The sequence below is a fragment of the Wyeomyia smithii genome, chromosome 2, assembly GCF_029784165.1.
Source record: "Wyeomyia smithii strain HCP4-BCI-WySm-NY-G18 chromosome 2, ASM2978416v1, whole genome shotgun sequence".
In the NCBI taxonomy this organism is placed as follows: domain Eukaryota; kingdom Metazoa; phylum Arthropoda; class Insecta; order Diptera; family Culicidae; genus Wyeomyia; species Wyeomyia smithii.
The window spans coordinates 11,246,950-11,269,844 of record NC_073695.1 but is presented as its reverse complement, the minus strand read 5'-3'; the positions used below and the strand labels follow the sequence as shown (position 1 = coordinate 11,269,844).

Sequence of the window (22,895 nt, the reverse complement as noted above, 5' to 3'; positions counted from 1 at the left end):
TAATCTAAAACTGATTTGAAACCTTACCATAACTGAACTAATTGTTAATAGCAACTAAACCGAAACTGAACTAAAATTAATCTGGAACTGAATTAAAACCTCACTGAAACTGAATTAAAATTTAATGCAACTAAACTGAAACTGAAATGATACTGCACTGAAACTGAACTGGAACTAAACTAAAACTGGACTGAAACTGAACTGAGACTGAACTGAAGCTAAACTCAAACTGAACTGAGACTGAACTGAAACTAAACTTAAACTGAACTGAAACTGAACTAAAACTGAACTGATACTGAACTGAAAACTGGACTGGAACTGACCGGAAACCAAACTGAAACTGAACTGAAACTGAACGTGAACTGAACCAAAACTGAAACTGAACTGACACTGAGTTGAAACTGAACTGAAACTAAAAACAAACTGAATGGATATTAGCGTAAAGTTGTGGTGTAACAGAATTGAACTTAAACTAAACTTGAACTGAACTAAAACTGAACTGAAGCTGAATTAAAGCTGAACTTAAGCCTAACTGAAACTGAGCGGAACTTAATGAAATCTAAATTGAAACCTTATTTAAACTGAACAGAAATTATACTGGCACTGGACTAAAATTACTTTAAAACTTAACTAAAGCTGAACTCAAACTAATATAAAGCTTAGGTGTAATAGAATTGAACTAAAACTCAGCTGAATCTGAACTGAAACTGAACTGAAAGTTAATTGAAACTGAAGAGACACTTGATCGACAATAAACTGAAATTACACTTAAGTGAAACTAAAACTGAACTGAAACTAACCTAATGCTGAGATGAAATTGAGTTGAATTATAATTGACCTGAAATTCAATGGACATTAAACATAAAATAAACTGAATCTGAACTGAAATTGAACTGCCATAAAACTCATCTGAATCTGAACTTAAACTACACTGGAACTTAACTAAAACTGGAACCTAACTGAAACTGAACTGAAATCCAATTGAAACTGCCCTGAAACTGAGTTTAATTTCAACGTAATCTGGATACTAACCTGACTGAATATGAAGTGAAACAACCAAAACTTAATTGAAACTAAATTATGATTACACAGAGCTGAACTGAAACTTAGTTGAAACTGAACTGGAACCAAACCACACTGAAACTAAACTAATACGGAATTGAATTGAATTTGAAACTAAACCAAAACTGAGCCTAAACTAAACTGGAACTGAACTCAAGCTGAGATGAAGCTTAACTTCAAATAAACGGAATTTGGATCTGAAGAAAACTGAAACTGAATTTAGATGCAACCACTCTGATCCGAAATTAACTGATGCAAGTCGGACTCGATTATCCAGTTACATGATTATCCGTGATTCGATTATCTGGAATTTCATTTTACTGTTTGTTTTTAACATTTACTTTGAAATAGCCCAAATGTACTGTTGTTACCTTTTCTGCCCTTTCTGCTCTGTTTAAGAAATGTCCGAGTTAAACCAATCAGTGTAAAATCATTTTTCTGCTCCTCGTAACATAACATAAGAAAATAATTATTTCACCTTCGAGAAAGAAAAATTTATAAAAAAAATTGGGAATTCGATTACCCGGAAAATTCGATTATACGGAGTGAAAAAAAATCGACACTCTGGATAATCTATAGAACTATAGAACTATGCTTCATTACACTGAAAACACATATACTTTTGATAATCGAAATTCAAAACAAGCTCTAAGTTTCAAAATAAAACAACAGTTGATTTTTTTAATGTTATCCTAATGCAGAGGTATGGATTCATTACAAAACTTTCAATGAAAAGTACAAAATTGGAAAAGTTCGTGGTGATCAACTTTCAAAATCTATCCTTTTTCGAGATATTTCAAAATTGGAATCTGATGAAAATTTAAAGTTTTTGGACTAAAAACTCTTGGCTTCATTGTAAACATTTCTCAAAGCATTTACAATTCCCCACAACTCGTTTTTAGACAGTTTTGCTCTACAACCGAAGGTTTTTGAACAGTAATATTTTGTATGAATGCTAAAATACATACGCCCTTTCAGAAAATTGTTCTTGAGTCTACAAAATTTTTTCATCGGGGGAAAATATAAGCAATAATCAATTTGACATCGACGTGTTTTATTAGATCATTTTTGGCCTAGAGCCTCCCAAATAAAAAGTTCAAACAAACAAAACGATTGCGAATTCGGACTCTTAAAAAATAGACTTCAATTGCAATTCGAAATATTGTGGTGCCAGCACTAAATTAAATTGTGCGGTATTCGGTTCCCGTGATCGGAAGAAATGAACAACTTCGACACGATCATTTGTGGCCTGAGCGTGAATGAATTTATTTCCTTCTTTCTTCCGAAATGTTGAACAGTCAAACTAAGTGAAATGGAATGATAGAATTCGCAAAACACTGACCATGCTACAATGGAAAGACGGTGAGGAACAAATATTGCATATTTTAGGATTAAATGTTAGTTCAATTTTTTTTTCAAATCGAAAACAATGAGTCAGTGCAATTCGCTGACGTTCGAATTCTAAAATATTTTCGTAGTTTATTACCGCCAAGAATCCAATCCTACTGCACTTAACTATATGGAAAATGTTTTGTGTAGAGGACATTCCGGTTGATGTCAAGGCAGGGACAGGTGCTAGGCTGCATCGAAGCGATACAGAGCAGCTTTCTGCAATAAAAATACATTTGTTCTCCACCTACATTTTCCTTCGGAAATTTATGGTTCGCTAAGAAACCTGCAGCTGTAAAATTTCGTAATGACCAAGACAGTTACACGAGTTTTCCGCAATTTTGATGCACGTTTGATTCTGGTTTAAGCTTTTAGTTAATTCAAAATACGTTGAATCGTAATATAACTGATGTTGATGGAAACTATTTTCATACCAGAACCATAAAATTCACGACTGCCAACTTTGCACTAGTGAAAAAGCATCAACACAAAAGAATCTTGTTTTTCGCGGAAAACCCAAGACGTTTATATGCACAGCTACCTTTCCTCGTATTACTCATCTTAAGAGTTCAAGCTTAATTCTCCCAATGACTGGCCAATTTAATGCTCTAACGCAATTATTCATTCGTTCGTTTATTTACTAAACACACCAGCTATTCGCAATCACAACAACTCATTAGAACAGATCGCGCGCGCGGTTTGATTTCCAGTCGGGCCAATTTTAAATTATTTCCACTCCCGCTGGTCGTCTCGACCAGCCGGCGGCATTGCAAATTGAGTCCACAGTACCAGCCACCCCCTTAAAAAAAAACACATACGAACTCTGTTCAGTTTAATTGGGAGCGAACTCGAGAAAATGAGTTGTTGTTTACTGAATCGCGCTTTCCTTCGGTTCCGGGGAAAACCCCACTTTATACCGCTTGATTTGGTCGATTTTAATCCGTTTAAAAGCCGATTTGGTCGGCGGCCAACTTGCGCCAATAAAAAGCCGCGTCTTAGAAGATAGAATTCATCGTTCCAATTTGTTTGTAGGCCGAAGGAGTATTGCAAACGTAAACAAGATGATACACTTATAAATAGACCGCCCCGCATGATTGACGTTTCCCGATAAGACTTTCGTTATTGGGTTGGTAAATCCCTTCTTTGGAAACTATTCAACTTACCATCGAAATCAACCGTTCCCGAGCCATCGGAGTCGATTTCCTCGATCATCATGTCCAAATCTTCCTCGGATAGCTGGTCATCCAGCTCTCGGAGGATTTCCCGCAGGCAGGAGGTTGGGATGAAGCCATTGCCTTCTTTGTCATACAAACGGAACGCTTCTCGCAGCTCCTTCTGTAGCGCTTCCTCGTCTTCCTCAACGATGAACTTGGCCGCTAGTGTGATAAACTCGGAGAACTCAATCTGACCGGATTCTATAGAGAGTGTTGGAAAAATGTGTGAAAAATGAAGTGAACATTGGTAAGCGGAAACTCACTGTCCTCGTCGACCTCCTCAATCATCTCCTCGAGGATCTTGCTGTTGAAGGGCTGTCCCATCAGCCGCAGGATTTCGCCGACCGTTTCGGACGAGATGCTGCCAGTCTTCTCGCGGTCGAAGCTGTTGAAGGCCTTCTGCAGAACTGTGTCACGGCAAAGCACGAGGACGGGCGAGCGTAAAAATGGTGAAATGGAAAAAATAGCAAAAGAAAACACGGTTGATTAGTGCAGGCGGGAAGTTCGTCAGAGTTCTCTGGCTCGAGCGGAGAAAATTAAAAGAAAAAAGTAGAGTATGTGATGGACACGGTGTCAGCTCGTTTAGAGTATGTCAGCCAATTATCATCGCATGTTCCTGTTTGTTACAACGCCGAATTTGGGTGAGGGCCAACCAAACCCCGACACTGCAGCGGCCGGCAGTATATGAACCAATGTGCGACTGAACCGGTTGTCAGCGGATAGCGTTTCGAAACACTGATGTTCAGGATGATTTCAGTCGAAATGGAGCCGCAAATGTGGCGAAGAAAACGGCTCTTTGACTCGTATGAGATTAGCCAAGTTGAATTTAGGCTGTGTAATAGATATCAACCCACGGGTATGTGTGTGAGTGTACACGAAAGTCTCGTTCAATGACTGGCGTATTTTTTCCTGCATCAAGCAACTTAATAAAAAAAGAAATATGAGATTCTGAAACGTTCAACAACTAACGATAAAGTTACTAAGAACAGACAAGTTTTTTTTCTTCTTCAAAACATTACCTTCAGTATATTTATTTTTAAATTTGTTCTAAAGCGAAATAATGCCTCACGCACTGTTTTCATCTAAATTTCAAGTAATCTCGAGGAAATAAGGAAAGGACAGTCTACTGTCACTGCAAGCGTGATAAGCCTTTGTTACAAACAATAGAAATTGAGAATATTCGCCTTTGTGAAGGCCGTATAATTTCGGTGTAAAAGTTTGTTCCACTTTGAAAAGTTCGACCATACCCCTGCCACAATATTTACTTCCTAGTATTACATAGGGTAGGGAACATATTCTAAGCAGCTTTAGGAACCGCCTGTGTATTCAGACGAAATACTTGAAACGTGTTGGGTGAAATTCAAACAGTAGTATATTAATCTGTTCTTTATCGCTTTCTCTGTCATAACTTGTTGTCAGATTCTAAAACTAAATTAGCAAACTTTAACAATAATCAATTAAAGTTACCAATCGAGGGGCACTATTCCAATCACCCCGATCCTTTTTTAAGCAGTTTCCATGTGTTGTGCAGGCATTTTTTTTCAGCACTCGAAGTGGCTTTTGAATGGCTGCAATATAGGTCAATTTGTTTCGAATGGTGATTGTTCACAGATTTCTTTGTGAACGGTATTTCTGATATTGGTAAGACAGCTAGACAATCTAGTTTTCGTTCATTGAAATTGTCGATATTGATCAAAATTCAGGAGTTTAAGGACTGCTTTCTTCGACTGATTAAAATAGGCGCCACTGCTTAAGCCGTTCCCACCCCATTATGCGTTCGGTGTCCAGTGATCCTAACACTTTATTTGAGAAGTTAAAAAATACGTATCAAATTGAAACATTCACAATCAGAAACTCAAAAATACATGAATAATACAAGAAACAATTATGTGCAGTTTGTGATTTGATGGAAACCTACCTCTGCGATGGGAAAATTCTCTGAATACTTATGTCAGCTCAACTTAATTTTCAGACGGACTTCGAAAAAATCACTTTAAAACTTTATAAACATTTTTCAAGTATTGATTGAAGCTTTTAAGAGGTTTAACTGAAGACCGTCTAATGGCGGCACTGGGCACTAGAGGGTTAAGTGGGGAAAGGCAGTTTGAGGAAGGGAGTTCTTTTGCTGTTAGAAACAATTGTATTGAGTTTTGAGTATTGAGTTATTCTAGATTATCTAGAACTTTACTTACAATGAGTAATTCTCGCTGAAACTAGGTCACTAGGTGATATGAGGTCTTAACCGTTTGTTTTATATTTAATTTTTAAGCGTCGTGTTGTTTTCTAAAGAAAAACACAGCGTATAAAAGAGGAATAAAAGAGCTTTCATTTGAAGCAGAAAAAATTGATAGCCATCTTGAATTTTATCAGAAAAGCGTGTTTTTAAACTAGTGCACAACCACCGATTTGTAATTTGATACCACCATTTTAAAGCTGAGAAAAAATATTACAAAATACATTCATAAATTGTTCATGAACTGATTTGCAACAGTTTGCAAGTTTCACGCAACAATTTCGAGCGAGTAGCAAAAAAAAACATTCAGCAAATTTTGTTGTTGTTTTCATTGACTTATTGGGGCTAACTATGTGTGAAGGAATGATTCAAGTCATAGGCCCCTATTGCAGGAGACGAGGCGAGCGGCGAGTTATTAGGTAAATTTTGGTATTCGGTAGAATTCTAATTATAATGTTTTGAAATGTGTTAAAAATGTGAAAAATGTACCGATACCGATACACTCTAAACCATATCATAAAAACTCGAAAATGAGTTAAAATATGCCGAGATTGTTGTGAACAATGTTTTTGTTTGTTTGTTCATATTTATTTGGGGCCTTTTAAGCTTTTTGACAATGGACAATGTGTAAAATATGTACCAAAAACACGTTGAAAAGGTGTTGAAAATGTGCCAACAATGTGTCAAAGAAATAAAAAAATCAATAAAAATGTGTCAAAATCTAGAACATGACCACATCGTGGCAAAAATACGCTGAAACTATGCTATTATCATATCCGCAAAACGTCAAAAAAAAAAAAATTCAAAAAGGAATTTCGGAAAATTACTAAATGGTCCAAAAATATGCAAGAACTGTGACAAATACAAAAAGTCAGGTTCTTTTTAAGCGGGGGTTACGTACCTCATGAAAATCGCATGAAAAATCTGGTTAATTCGAAAATTGGTGATAGTAAAAAATCTTCTTAAAGTAAACCACTAAGAAAAGATTAAAAAAATACTCGAGATGCTGTACGACCAGAATTTAAAATAGTCCTCTTTCACGGTCATTTGAGATCCTTCGGAGGCCGGAAGCTGACTTAGTCTTTTACTCAATAAACAATTTAATGTTTTTGGTTTCGCGTGAAAAAACCGCGGTAATAGAAAAATTCGCGTTAAAAACCGCCGTTATTCGAAAATTCGCGTAAGAAAACCTGACTATAGGTACTTAAAAAATGTTTCAAATTATGGTCAGAAATATTTAAAAAATTAAATACATATGGTAAACCCCTTTGTCAAAATGTATCAAAAAAGTGTCTATAAATGTGTTATGATGTGTTGAAACTGGAAATGCACAAAAGTTAAGAAAAAAGGGTCAAAATAAAGCTATACTGCAAAATTAATAAAAATGCATTAATATGTGTCGAAAACATAACAAAATCATGTCAGTGATGTGTTAAAAATTTCAAAAATATGTTGAAAATGTGACAGAAATATGTCGAATAATGGAAAAATAGCGCCGAAAATATTTGAAATATGTGTCAAACCGCATAAGAAGTGTGAGAAAAAGGTGTCAATAATGTGTCAAAGAAATGTATTAAGTAAAAATGCCCAATAATTTGACAAAATTGTACCAAAAAAGGTTTGTTATGAGACAAAAACGTATCAAAACAATTTCATAAAAAATCAAAACTCAGAATGTGCAAAAGTTTAAAAACATGTATTTTGAAAAAAAAAATAGTCAAATATGCTCTGCGTATGGTGTATTTTCGGCTTAACAGTCTCAAAAAAGTCCACTTATCACTGACATCATTAGGAGAAAGTATATCTTGTTTGCTCTTTGCCAAGATGCTTTTTGTGCATATCGTCAACAACGTTATGTTATTATGTAGCTCCCCAGCTAATAGATTTAATGTACCCCAAATCACCCTAATTGGTGTCAATAATAAACATAAAAGAGCTTAACAGGTAAGAAATAAGATATATTTTTCCCTGAAGATGTCACTGATCAGTGACGAAACGTCAGACAGTATGAACAACGAGTCGTTCTTTATTTCTTAAAGACTGCTCAACCGAAAACACACGTCTAAAATGTTGCGAAATTTCAGAAATGTGTGAAAAGTGTGTAAAATATGAATCAAAAACGGGTTGGAAAAGTGATAAAATTATGTGTATCAAGGGTGTCAATAATTTTTAAAATATGTTAAAATAGAAAAATTGCATCCAAATTAGGAAAGGGTGTCAAAATAAATCTATAATGTAACTGAAAGTCCCAAACACGCACCAACGGGTCGAGAATATGTTAAAAAGTCTCATAACGTACTGAAAACGTGTTAAACTGTGTCAAAAATGTGTTAAAAAAAATTAGATGTAAAATATGTCAAATCTAAGATGTCACAAATTGAGTGAAGATGTGTCGAACAGAATCTAAATTGTTACAAAAAGTGCCGAAAAACATACCAAAAAAGTATCAGAAATGTGAAAAACACATGTCAAATGTGTGTCAAAAATTGCCGGATTTCCAGGGGTTTACCCTCACATGCTCTAAGGAAACTCCCCATGCAGCATCAATAGAAGTAACCCACGAGTCAGCAGAAACAATTTGACAGCTCTAGCTGTGATGGCGAAAACAATGAAGCTACCCCGTTCAGAATTGTGTGCGCTCAAAGAATGGTACCCCACCGCGTCGAAAACGGACATCGTGCTGCATTTTGTGGACACCGGATACGCCCATTCAAGCGTCTACAACATCTTGGCACTATTGGACAACAATCAGAGCATCGAAAGAAAGCCCGGTTCCGGACGGCCGAAGACCCTGAAGCTGAAGAGGCAGATCGCGAAACAGCGGCTATATCGCTGCGTGCGCTTTGCCGGGCGCATGCCTAGCGAATATGGACATACACGCCAGGAAGCGGAACTTTCGTCCACTGGTCTTAGAGCTGCAGGCGATGATCCAGCGGCAGCGGCAGAATAGGATGGTCAAGTCCGTTTTCCCGGCGAAGCTTACCATGGATGGCAACTACTGGCAAGGCACTTCGTATTTTACTTCTCCCACGAAGGAAGTGAGCTTCCTGGTGAAACTCATGTCACACCCCTAGTTCTCTAAGAAGGTGCTGCTGTGGCTGAAAATCAGCGAGAAGGGGATGTCAAAGTCACTTTTCTTTCACTCCTGACTGGCCGTGAACAAGGAAATTCGTTCATCAAGAAATACCATAGGGACGAAGACGCGGTGTTCTATCTGGCGTCGGCCCACTACCCGAACCGACTGAATAGCGTACCAAAGTCGGCGAACCCGCCCAACGTCCCCCAGCTGCGTTCCATCGAGAATTTTAGGGCAAACCTGAAGCGTAAGCTCTACACCTACAATGTTGTCACGAAAATTGAAGAGGAATCGATAAACAAAACGAAGAAAGAACACAAAAACATTATTTCAATATAAAAAAAGCCTTGTATGCATCAAAAAAGTCAAATTATGTTAAAAATGTGTAGTTGAAAAAGTTAAAAAAGTGATACAAAAGTGGAGTAATAATGAGTCAAATCTGAAATGCGACAAAAACGTGTCAGGAATGTGTCAAAAATATATTAAAAATGCGATAAATGTCAAAACTACAATTAAAATATATTAATAGGTCGTGTGAGTCGTGAATGTATAAAAACTGTGATGAAAAAAGTGTCATTTCATGATGAAAAAAGTGTCTTGAAAACGAATTGTACAGAATTGTACAAAAAAATTTTTCAAAGTTATAAGACTATATCTTATCATGTAGCAAAATGCATAGAAAAAGTGACATACATCAGAATAGATTAAAAACGAGATCAAGTCAATAATGCGTATATATGGAGGTGCTCCATAGCCGCAAGGTTACAGAGTCCGCTGTGACACGCGGGTAGTCATTGGTTCGAATCTCAGTTGAATTCAGGCCATTCGATATTAACGGACTTAAGCATGGGTTTGTTCTCAGGGTCCCCACTAACCCTTAGTTTACGTTGAACTCTGCAAAACCTCGACAAATACCTATTGACAAAAATAAATCCCTACTACAATAAACCTGGCCAGAGGGACATTCAATTGAAACCTCTCCAGGGAATTGTAATTAGCGATAATATTGGCAGGATGCAGCGAGCAGGGATATTAGATATGCAGATTTGTCTGCAAAACGCAGATTATTAGAGTCAGTGTACAGATTTTTTTGATTCGCAGATTTTCCTTAGCTTCTGCAGATTTTTGTCAAAGTCTTCTTATATTTGCGCAGATTTTCTTAAAATGTGTGTAGATTTTTGCAGAGGCGAGCGAAATTTTTTCGAATCACAGATAGATTTTTTTCAGATTTTAAGCAGATTTTTCCGGGTTTTCAAGCAGTTTTTAAAAACATCTGGCATCTCTGGTAGCGAGACTAGGGGTAGTAAGCGTAAAAAAAGATGGGTGAAAAAACATATACCAAGGACGAATTGTTAAAATCATGTCACTAGCTGTTAATAGTGATAATGCTTATAACAGAAATGCGGACTACAGAAAACACCCGGGCGACATCACATAAGATCAAAAGTTTCTGGTCGCAGTGATGAGTTCATACAGGAAAAAACTGCTCATGTCTGTATCAAAAACGTATCAAACTGTGTTCAAATTCTGTAAACAAGGGTTAAAACAGTACAAAAAAAAAAACAATAAACAATGAGTCATATTTGAAATGTGATAAAGTCGTATTCGAAATGTGTCACAAATTCGTGAGAAATATTTGGAAAGAAATGTAAAAAAACGCCCTTCGAAACTAAAAACGACCTAGAAAATACTTTGAACCATTTTTTTCCAGATAATTTCAATTTTTTTTCTTTATGCTTCTCGAAATTCGAACAACCATCGATATTTGGCAAACATTTGTTAGGTCTAGTCAAAAAAATTGGACTTCAAAACGTAAAGCTTTTAATTTAAAATTATGTTTTAACTTTTTTTAATTTTTCAAAAAAAAAAAACGTTTAAAAATGAGCTAAACAGCTTAAGTTACTTGTTTTTCTATTCTTCCTTTGATACTTTTTTTCAATTTTTTTGGATTGTGCATAGGGTAGGGAACCTATATTCATCGTGGGACACTATTTCAACCACCCCGAATTTATTTAAAGAAGTTTGCATCTGTTTTGTAGGGGATTTCCTCCAGCACTCAAAGGGCACCTGAATGGCGATAATTTAGGTTGATTTTTTTCGATTGATGTTTATTCAAAGATTTATATGTGATGCACGGTATTTTATGTATTCGTAAGATATTTAGTTAATCAGTATTTTCGTTATCGTCATTGAAATTGCTGATATTTTTCAAAATTTAAGATTTTAGGCCCACTTTTTTTGACTGATTAAATTAAAGGTTTATGAAGCACAAAACAACTTTCGGCAAAATTGCCGTCGAAAACGTCACACCTCTAAAAACTTTTTTAATCATCGATAGCACTTTCACACAAGCCCTTTTCAAAAATTAGTCGTGATTGAAAATAGCTAAAGAGTAATTTTCTATGCACTCTTTTAGAAAATTACTCTTGAGTCTTAAAAAATATTCCACTCGCGAAAAATTCATTGAAGTCGCTTTTACGCTTGCTTTTCACTATGGTTGCTTTCATCCATTACTTAAAAGCGGTACCAGATATCGATCTAATTTTAATCACGATTTCCGTGTAGGGCCAAGAATCCTTCTAGAAAAAAATCCTAATTGTTGGTGTAAATACTGGTGAAAATTTAAAACATTGCACTCGGGCCTTCAGACTAACCATCATTTTAAGACGGTATTTAAACGTTATTTTTTCAATTTAATTTAGTCTTTTTACGTGGTTTCATGCAAATTTGGAATGTATCCCTCTCATAATAAAAAGACCTGAGATTATTCAGTTTGCTAAATTCGTAACGTGCACAAAGTTTTATTCATATTAAAAATGGTCTGGTATTGTTTGTGGGCGGAGTGACTCACTACACAAATTGAGACTGTGATTCGAACCCACTATACATGTACAGCAAAGATATGGGATTTTAATTCGACTCCAATTGAAATTAGCGTACTCTGCAGAGAACGCAGAATTTTAGAAAAATCATTGAGCTTTATTCAATACTAGCTGACCCGGCAAACTTCGTCCCGCCTATTTTTGTGTTTAATTTAATAACTTTCCAAATTTTCCATAACATTCCAAATTCATTGATTTCTTGCGATTTGTTTATATCGTTTGAAATTATTGATTTTATCGGAATGACAACATCCTCGTTTTCTGCCTTTAGTACATTACCTCTCCGGAAATACTCATGTTGGGTGGTATTCAGTTATTTTCGTTGTTTTTCAAAAACTGAAAGTGGTCATCTTTGAATTCAAGATGGTGTCCAGGGTCAATGCTTGGCTTCTATACATCATTTCGATTACGGAAATATTCATGTGTAGTAGTATTCGGCTGTTTTCCAGAAGTTGCCATCTTACAATTTAAAATGGTGCCTGAGGTCAATTTTTAGCTTTATGCATCATTCTGGTTAAAGAAACGCTCATATTGGGTTGTAATTGCTCACTTTAGGCTACTTTTCAGAAACCGGAAGTCACCATCCTGGATTTAAAAATGGCATTTGGAGACAATTTCTGGCCCCTGAGCGTCATACTGGTTCAAGAAACACCCATAATAGGTATTATTTAGTGATATTCGTCTGTTTTTTAGAAACCGGAAGTCACCATCTTAGAATTCAAAATGGTGTTTGTGGTCGATTCTAGCTCCTGTGTATCATTCTGGTAACGAAGCATCTCATATTGGATGGAAATCGGCCATTTTTGGCTTTTTTTTTCAGAGAGCGGAAGTCGCCATCTTCCAATATTTGAAGACATTTTACGGATAGAAACCGGAAGTTTCCATCCTAAATTTAACAATGGCGTCTGGAGTCAAAAATTTTTCTTGCTCTCAGAAACCTCAACATATCAAATTTGGTTCTATTTGCTTGATTATTTCTCGAGATGTGCAGAAATTTGTGTGGAACCCCTCCTTTCAGAAGAAGGAGGGGTGTCGAAAGTTTATGAACATATTTGTTACTTCTAAAAACATTTACATGCCAAATTTGGTTCTATTTGGTGGATTGGTTCTCGAGCTGTGCATGCATTTGTGTTTCTTTTGTTTAGGACCCTTTTAAAAGGTAGAGGGGTGTCAATTTGTTATGGATATATTTGATAGCCCTAAAAACATCCTCCTGCCCAATTTGGTTCCATTTACTTGGTTAGTTTTCGAGATGTGCATGAATTTGTGTTTCATTTGTATGGAACCCCTCCCTTTTAGTAAAGGGAGGGGTAGCAAACTATTATGGATATATTTTTTACATCTAAAAACATCCACCTGCCAAATTTGGTTTCATTTACTTGGTTAGTTTTCGAGATGTGCATGAATTTGTGTTTCATTTGTATGGGACCCCTCCCTTTCAGAAGAGGGAGGGGTCTCGAATTACCTTAGTCGCCTTTCTCGGCCCCTAAAACCCCTATATACAAAATTTCACGCCGATCGGTTCAGTAGTTTCCAAGCCTATTTGGAACAGACAGACAGATACAGGGCTTTGAAAAATCCTTTTCTATAAAGACGCTTGGGTCAGTTACAAGCTTTCCTTTTTGTGCGATCCTTCGCTCAATTTCAACTTGTACCTGCAGCACGTTCAATTTCAACGAACGGTTGTAAGCAGAGCGAATAAGAAACGAGCTGCGTGCAACGTTGCTTTCCGCAAAAGGACCGCCGCTTCGGCGTTCAAGTCCGCCGTCCAATCTTCTGTCGGCAGTCACGTACCATTTTTCGTTTGCGTTCATGATCGACCGAAAAAACAGTCAATCAGTTTGAAGCATTCTTACGTTTGAGGCTCATGTGCTGGTGGTATACTGTTGCACCTACAGTGCCAATTTTTACTAACCGGGACCTCATTCGTAATGAATTAACCAACGCTTACTTCAATCATCTGCGTCGAATATCGCTTAGCAGTAGAGTTTGTGAGTGATATTCAATATAGTCATCATTCAAGCCACGTGGTAATGACTTTATGAGTAAGATAGTTTTTCTCACAACATCGGCGGGGAAGAAGATAGGGTAGAACAGGGCTAGTTGGTTACGGGGTTAGTTGGTCAATGAGGATTACATCAAACCAACGCATCGAAAAAACTGTGTTTTATTTTCACATATCATTTATATGTAAAAAATTGTGTTATATGGGTGATATAATCAGATAAGCAAAGAAACTAAATGACAAAACAAAGTGCAGTTGTGCAAATTGTGATTTAAAAAAATGTTTATCGTTGTCCGTCGGTTTTTAAATAAAGAATAATAAACACCCGTTTTCAAATGACAATTCGCTCATTAACAGATTTTGAGCAGGTTTGAGCAAGAATTCAATTAAAAATACGAAGGACAACGATAAAAATTTCTAAAAAACCACGTTTTGCTCAGAAAATTACTCTCTTTCAGCTGATCTATAACAATAAGAAAACCATAAAAACTCTAGAATTGCGGAATTCGGTTCGAGTTTTCAATTTAACACGTGTTTTCTTTGATCAAGTGTCCATTCAAACCATCAATGTTATTTCAACGTATACACCAAAGTCGCTTTTTACGCGGGAGATACGTGCCGCGTAAAAGGAAACCGCGTAAAAAATAATCGCGTAAATTCCTGAATCTACGTGAAAAAACGCGTAAATTCCGGATTCCGAAATGAAAAACCACGGAATCCGCGTAAGAAAAAACATCGTGTAAACTCCGGAATCTGCGTTGAAAACCGCGTAATTTCCGGAATCCGCGTGAAAATGACCACATAAAAAAAACCTGCGTAAAAAACTGTAAAAAAAGGCGACCTTAGTGAACTTTTCGTCAAGCAAGGGAGAGTAACACTTTTTAATCCAATAATGAGTAACTTTTGCGAACGTCTAAGCGAAAAACTGAAAACGATTTGACTTCCGCCTAAATGCTACAGACTGCCGTTAATGCATTGGTGGAGGAAAACTGAATTGTCCTTTCGAAATAAAAGTTGTCACTTTACCCCACTGGCTGATCAACTTCTACCCTACCTGAGGAGCTGATTGGCCAATCTGTCAACCGCTCAAAAAAGATAAAATACACTGAAGCCTTTTAACGCGTATTACGGAATTTACGCAGATTTCAGAACTTACGCTGTTTTTATGCAAATTTCAGAATTTACGCGTTTTTAACGCGGGCTTCGGAATTTACACGTTTTTTTACCCCAATTTACGATTTCAGAGTTTTCACGGTTTTTTTACCCGAATTTCGGTATTAATCCACGCGGTTTTTTACTCGGATTTCGGAATTTACGCGGTTTTCAGAGATTTCTCGTTTTTACGCGAATTTTGGAAATCACCAGTTTATTTACTCAGACTTCGGAATTCACGTGAAGTTTTACGCAGATCTTACAATTAACGCCATTTTTTACCCGGATTTTGGAACTTACGCGTTTTTCACGCGGATTTTTTCCGCACTACGTGTCTGCTCGTAAAAAAAAAACTTTAGTGTATCCGCAAAATTGCGAGCTGTTTAATGTAGTTCAAATTTTCGCATAATACAGCCATACCTCGGTAGAAGGCAACCTCAATTCAACGTAACTCGGTATAACGTAACTTTTACCTCGATATAACGTAACTTTTTAAGATGTATTGATATTGAATATAAATGATATAGCAACTGTTTTTGGGGTATAAATTGCTTCGAAAATATGTAGTAAGTTTTGAAACCGATGAAACCAATGCGAAAGTCCCGAATGGGCATAAGAAAGGTTTTGAAATACTAATTGGTGATGGGATTAGGTTTCCACGCATCCTTCAGTAACAATTCACAGTCTTGCATCAACTATTTTTTTTTGTTTGTTGAAATTTTCTCTAAAGAAAAGCATAAGAAAGGTTTCAAATTACTGGTAGATGATGGGAGATAGGTTCCCGCGCATTTTTGCATTTCAACAGTCTTGCATCAATTAAAAAACTTTTTTTTTTGCTTGTTGAAAAATTGTCCTAAATGGGCTTAAGAATGGTCTAAAATTACTGATAGGTCATGGAAAATAGGTTTTCGCGCGTCTTTGAGTAATCATTAACATTCTTGCATGAATTTAAAAAAAAAAATTTTGCTTCGATATAACGTAGCGGTAATGAAAATAAAGTTGCCTTATATCGAGGTATGAATGTATTACAGGTATAAAGTAATGGAACATTTTTACCAAAAATGACCAACTTTTCCCGCTCTACCCTAAGTACCGATTTATGCATTAGTCATATGTTACACAAATTTCAAAGTTCTATTCCAATCCAATCCGACATACAAAAACAAATACGAAAACAAAAGCAAAACGAAACAGTAAGAATGATACCAACCGCCCTCATTCACTTCGTGTCTTGCACGTACACATAATCGAAGAGTGAACGTAATAAACGAGCGCTGCCATCAGTGCGTCTTGAACTGTCCTACAGATCAGACGTTTTTTCGGTTGCTTGTGGACTGGTCTTCGACTGCCTATAGCTTCAAAGTTTGTGTTTTGTCAGTGTGTCTCTTAAAGACTACCTGAAAGTTATTTCCCATCAGTCTTTCTCAAGACTACCTACTTTTGAATTTAACATTTGTTTTAACTTTTTTCGTATCACCTGAAATGGCTGGACGGAAAAAGAAACCTCGCATCGCTGCGGGGAGGAAAAGAGAGGCATCTCTTTCTGACACATCGAGTGTCTGTAGTGACAATCCTTTTGATATTTTGCCTGAGCAAGAAGCTGGTGAAATGGAAGTTACCAATAATGAAACTATACAAAATATAAAATCTTTAAAAAAGGAGAAAGTTCCACCTACTGTGGTAACTATTTCTTCTGGATTTAATATATTCAAAAAGGAACTTTCAACGTTTGTTTCTGACGTTAAAGTTACCTATCAAATCTGCCGTAGAGGTGAATGCCGCTTATTAGCCGACTCAGTAAAGGGTCGTGATCGTCTTGTTCAGTATTTAACTGACAAGATGTACAAATTTTTTACATATGACACCAAGAACGCCAAGCCGTTCAAGGTTGTCTTGAAAGGTCTCACCAACGATCAAACCGTTGATGAGATCAAACTTACTTTAATAGAATTACTTGGCATAGCTCCTACCCAAGTAATTCTAATGAAACAAAAATCACGAGGCGAAAACAGTCAGAGAACTGGAATTTCCCTTGTTAATTATTTAATTCATTTTAACCGCAATGAGGTTAACAACTTAAAATTTTTTGAAAAAGCACATGCTTAGTATAATGTGCGTGTAAAGTGGGAAACTTATAGGAAGTATGGCGGAGGTGAAAAGCATATCACCCAATGCCGTACTTGCCAACGTTATGGCCATGGTTCCAAATTCTGTAACATGGACCAAAAATGTCTTAATTGTGGAGACTCTTTTCACAAAAAGGACACATGTCCTGTGAAAGAGAGTAAAAAATTTTCGCTGTGCGAATTGTAACGGCAACCATATGTCAAATTTTTATCAATGCCCAGTCCGTTTAGCAATTGTTAAGGCAAGGCAAGGTAAACAAAATTCAATTTCTCAATTAAAACCAACTTCAAAACAAAATTCTCCAAGCGTACCAGTGACGCATAGTTTACTTACTCCTTTGCATACCCGTTTAACTTATGCACAGGTTACAGGTAGTTCAAACATTATACCGCCTAGTGTTGGTAGTTCGAAAATGACCGTTAATATGGGTAAGCAAAACACGCTAGAAAATAATTGTACACCTATTACTCCAGCTAATATTGCTGCCGAAAATATTTTTTCTAATGTCAACTGCCTGGGGCCTATTACGGCAGGTAAACTTTCTTTTTTGCAACAGGCAATGTTCGATCTTATGAACGCCATGTTGCAGGCAAAATCAATGTTTGAAGCCATTCAAATAGGCACAAATTTTACTATTAAAATTGTTTCTAATTTAAAATTTAGCAATGATTTTAAATAAAACAATTAAAATATTAAATTGGAATGCTCGCTCATTGAAGGCCAATGAGAATGAGCTTTTTAATTTTTTAACAGTAAATAATGTGCATATTGCAATTATTACTGAAACATTTTTGAAACCTAACATAAAATTAAAATATGATCCCAATTACGTGGTTCATAGATATGATAGGATTCAGGGTTCCGGCGGTGGAGTTGCAATTGTTATTCATCGCCGAATCAAACATCGTGCTCTTCCCCATCTTGAGACGAAAGTTATTGAAACTTTGGGAATTGAAGTTCAAACTGAACTTGGGATTTTATTTATTGCCGCAGCATGTTTACCATTTCAATGCACACGCGAGCTCAAAAATTATTTTAAAGGTGATTTACAAAAACTCACCAGAAATCGTTCGAAATTTTTCATAATCGGCGATTTTAACGCTAAACATTATTCTGTTCCAAAGGCTCAAGTGAAATTTGACTCACCAATAATTGACGAAAATCTTCAACTTCTAATTCGTTTGAAAAATGTCCGCAGACGTCAATATCAACGTTCTCGTGACCCTGTTTTTAAAACTATTTATAAAGATTTACAGAAAGAGATTAAACATAGATTTACTCTTCTGAGAAATCAAAATTTTGAGACTAAAGTTGAAAAATTGAAACCATATTCAAAACCATTTTGGAAGCTGTCGAAGATTCTTAAGAAACCTTCAAAGCCTATTCCAGTTTTAAAAGATGGTGAACGTTTTCTTGTATCCAATGAACAAAAGGCTCAAAGACTTGCTCAGCAGTTTGAGAGTGTTCATAACTCAAATTTGAATTTTGTGAGTCCAATTGAAAATGAAGTCACACGTCAATTTGATTTAATTTCTTCCCAGAATTTTTTACCTGCAGAAATAATTGAAACTAACTTGAATGAGATTAAATCAATTATTAAAAATTTCAAAAATATGAAAGCACCTGGTGACGATGGAATCTTTAATATACTAATCAAACATCTCCCTGAGAGCACAATGGATTTTTTAGTGAAAATTTTCAATTGCTGCTTCAAAATTGCATATTTTCCCAAATTATGGAAAAATGCAAAAATTACTCCCATTTTAAAACCGGATAAGAACCCAGCTGAAGTTTCAAGTTATCGACCAATCAGTTTGCTTTCTTCAATAAGTAAACTGTTTGAGAGAGTTATTCTTAACAGAATGATGTCACACATCAACGAAAATTCAATTTTTGCAAATGAACAGTTTGGATTTCGCCATGGGCATTCCACAACTCATCAATTGCTCAGAGTTACTAATATGATACGAGCTAACAAATCTGAAGGTTATTCCACTGGAGCTGCTCTTTTAGACATAGAAAAAGCATTCGACAGTGTTTGGCATAAAGGTTTGATTGCGAAATTGCAAACTTTTAATTTTCCAATTTTCCTAATCAAAATTTTAAAAAATTATCTTACTGATCGAACTCTGCAGGTTGTCTATCAGAATTCAAAATCTGATAGATTTCCTGTCAGAGGAGGTGTACCTCAAGGTTCAGTCTTGGGTCCAGTCCTGTACAACATATTCACTTCAGATCTTCCTGATTTGCCTCCAGGATGCACAAAGTCATTGTTCTGCGATGACACAAGCATTTCCGTAAAAGGAAAAAGTCTTCGTGTCATATGCAGTTTAGATATTTTTTCTTCCTACTTGCAAAAGTGGAAAATCTCTCCCAATGCTTCTAAAATTCAAATGATAATTTTTCCGCATAAGCCTAGGGCTTCTTTCCTTAAGCCAAACAACAATCACGTTGTCAAGATGAATGGGGTTATTTTAAGTTGGTCCGACAAGGTTAAGTACTTGGGACTAATTTATGATAAAAAACTTATTTTCAAAGAGCACATTGAGAGTATACAAGCCAAGTGCATCAAATATACGAAATGTTTATATCCTCTCATTAACAGGAATTCTAAACTTTGTTTAAAGAACAAACTTTTGATTTACAAACAAATTTTTAGACCAGCAATGCTTTATGCTGTACCGATCTGGTCAAGTTGCTGTTCAACAAGGAAGAAAACGCTCCAAAGGATTCAGAATAAAATTCTGAAAATGATTTTGAAGCGTCCTCCTTGGTTTGGTACACTCGAATTACATAGACTTACTGGTGTTGAACCATTAGAAGCTATGTCAAATAAAATTATTAACAATTTTCGACAAAAATCGTTGCAATCCTCAATTGCTACGATAAGCTCTCTTTATAGCCAATAAGTTAGCAATTAAGTCAGTTGTAAGTTTACTTCCCCTTTTCTGACAAGTAGGTTTAAATCCCTACGAATGATAAGTCCTAATTGCGAAAGCAAACAAATCCTAACAATTAAAATTACAAATTTCTAACAGTGTTGAGAAGTCACCATTTGTGATTGGACACACATACTCATTATTTACTAATATTTATCATAAATACTTAAGCTACTAACAAATCCCCCCTCAAAAAAAAAAAAAAAAAAAAAAAAAACCAGCGCTGCCATAGCGAATGACCGCCACCTAGAAACTAAACAAACGATCAACTTTACTTTGACTGTTTTTGCTCTGGGCGATCGCTTGACTATATCGAGCAGTCAAGTTGACTGCGGAAGGCGTTCGCATTCGTGTTTTAACAGTCAACTTGCGATCCTCTGAAAAACACTGGACAGATAGACAGACAGACAGACAGACAGACAGAGCTGCATTTTTATATGTACAGATTCAACCGTTTTGATGAAGACGGTTTATTTATCGACTTCACAGCAGCAAACGGCTCGTTCTAACTGTGTTCATTCTCATGTTTGAGATATGTTCCTGTCCCCAGAGAAATAAAATCCAAATTGTAAAATTAGAAAACAAGACTCTTTATATCTTCCTAACAATTCAGTGATTAACATTTTTATGAAGTTTGGCGTCTTCATGCAGTAAGCAAAAACCGATGACCTATCGCATTTTTGTATACGAAAATTCTTGACCTACTTTTGAATAGACTTGGCAAAGCACGTAAACTTTACTAAGTAACTTAACAACAACTTTACTAAGTTTTCCATATAAGACATTCTCCAACTTTGCTCTTACGAGGCGATATAGTTGAATGCTCGTTTTATAATAATATGACTTTATTTTTTTTTTCAGTGCCGTTTACTATTGCCGAAACATACTTTTTCTACACGTGTAATTATTACAACACCGTGTTTAGTATACGTCACCGGGTTCAGTGACTATGATGATCCAGTAACTGCATTATTTTTCGACAAAACAACCTGCAAAATAATACACGTTCTCAAGCCGGTCTAAATTCTCCGTCTGAAGCCACGCTTAAGCAGTAGTTACTCGCTTAGAACGGCTTCCGTGTACAGAAGATTAATTGCCCCGGTCATGCTCCGTACGCTCGCTCGGGTCTCGTGTAGTTTTTGGCAGTCCCATGATTATGTTTTCAATTTATTTTCCCTGTGTCTACTTTGTGTAATACCTAGGCATTGTAGATTTCGCCTATCCTAACGACAACAGGCGAGGTGCGGCTGGTGAAAGTGCTCATCTAGCTAATCGCTCGCATTTTGCTGTGTCGATCAGTGCAATCGTATTCTAGCGGTTTCAACAGCAGGGGGTCAGTAACCGTTTCTGGTTGAGAAACTGACAAAAATGGAGTGTGGCGCCGTGGCGAGTGACAACCTTTTACAAAATTCTCTTTCCAACGGTTGGCGATGTATTTTTAGGAACGATTTTTGATGCGGGCTACCAAAAATATATGCGAGAACCATGATGCGATCAGTGAAAATAAACATTCACAGACGAAGGCAGAGGAAAATATTTCGCAAGTGCGTAAAAAATGCGGGAATCGCTTGAATACACGTATTTTCAATTTCGCCCCGCCACATGGCGGTGGCAATGTGAAGGAGGAGTCCTATAATAAATTAGAAAAACAGGTAATTAAGAAAACACGGTACGTGTGTACGCAGCACTTTCCCGCCGTGAAAGGGCGCGGCAACTTTGGCTGGGAGAATTTTCGCAGACGGGTTGGCGTGAAAAAACACAAAAAAGAAATGAAAAATATAGATCACTGCTGCTTGTTGTGGCAGGTGGCTGTCGGGATGCCAATAATTTGTGCTACGTTGATGGACTTCGAACCGCCCGCTGATGAGACGCGCCAGTCAAATTGGCACATAGACATCACCGGATGTAAACACTTTTTCGCGAGGATTAGCTTCGAGTTGTTTTTTTCTGCGTTCCACTTTTCGCGTACCGTCACGGCTCGCAGATGCAAATCCAGCGCTGTTCTGCCGCACGCACGGTCTATTGACAGAAAGACAGATGGGACCGCCTTGTGAACTTGAAACCGGCACATTTCAAAAGAAAACCGAAATCTTTATTGGTCCAGTATTTTTAGTCTCCGGTCCGAGTGATCAACCCGCGCGCGACGGCTATTATTTATGGTTCTACGTCGGTCACGGAACAGTGTTTCAATATTGTCGTGTCGAGTTGCGTTCTCAACAGGGGAAAGTTGTGTCGAGTGACCCCGTACTAAATTTCACCCACAACAGATGGTATGTTTCTACGAGTGAAGCGGTTTGCTTTTCGGGCGAACATCGGCGGAAACATCATTTTGTACTCACTTGCAATCTGTTCCGGGGTGAGATCATCCTGAAATAAACGAATGGGGTCATATCAATTTTGGATTTGTTCATTTGAGAAAGTTTTTTTTGTGCTGAATGGAGACGCATGGTTTATTGGATAGAAAAAAAGTGCGCTTGCTAATAAAGAGCACTAAACAAAACAGCACAAAACACTTGAAATGATTAATCACCTAGACTGTTCAATTTCAGTCTTGTTGTTTAACAGAGTAATTTTTAAAATTGATTTTTTTGTTCCACTGAAATGATTGAATTAGTCATCTTTGAGTTCAAGTGTCAAAGAGGCTTATCCTCAACTAGATAGCCTTCAGTATTTATCTACTTCTGTGCGCATCTAAGCGCAATCCTGTAATTTTTTTAATTGAAATTCCTTTTCTTCACTATTTGAGTTCTGATTTCTGACTTGAGTGCGCTCCTCCATTATTTTCACAAATCACCACGCGTTTCCATGAACTGCTG

At 36.7% G+C, this 22,895-nt stretch overlaps 2 protein-coding genes across 2 annotated transcripts in view; one reads left to right on the top strand and one right to left on the bottom strand.

Moving 5' to 3' along the window:
* LOC129725291 (troponin C) overlaps positions 1-22,895 on the bottom strand; it is a 28,760-nt gene that overhangs the window by 5,147 nt on the left and 718 nt on the right. Inside the window, exons 2-4 of the mRNA XM_055680911.1 lie at positions 22,419-22,446; positions 3,929-4,072; positions 3,615-3,866 (exon numbers count right to left, since the gene is read on the bottom strand). Of these exons, the coding sequence (XP_055536886.1) occupies positions 3,615-3,866; positions 3,929-4,072; positions 22,419-22,446 (424 nt within the window). The remainder of the gene's footprint in view (positions 1-3,614; positions 3,867-3,928; positions 4,073-22,418; positions 22,447-22,895) is intronic.
* Positions 2,399-22,895, top strand: part of LOC129725290 (protein rogdi) — a 90,711-nt gene continuing 70,214 nt past the window's right edge. Inside the window, exon 1 of the mRNA XM_055680910.1 lies at positions 2,399-2,424. Coding sequence (XP_055536885.1) covers positions 2,414-2,424 — 11 coding nt within the window. The 5' untranslated portion in view covers positions 2,399-2,413. The remainder of the gene's footprint in view (positions 2,425-22,895) is intronic.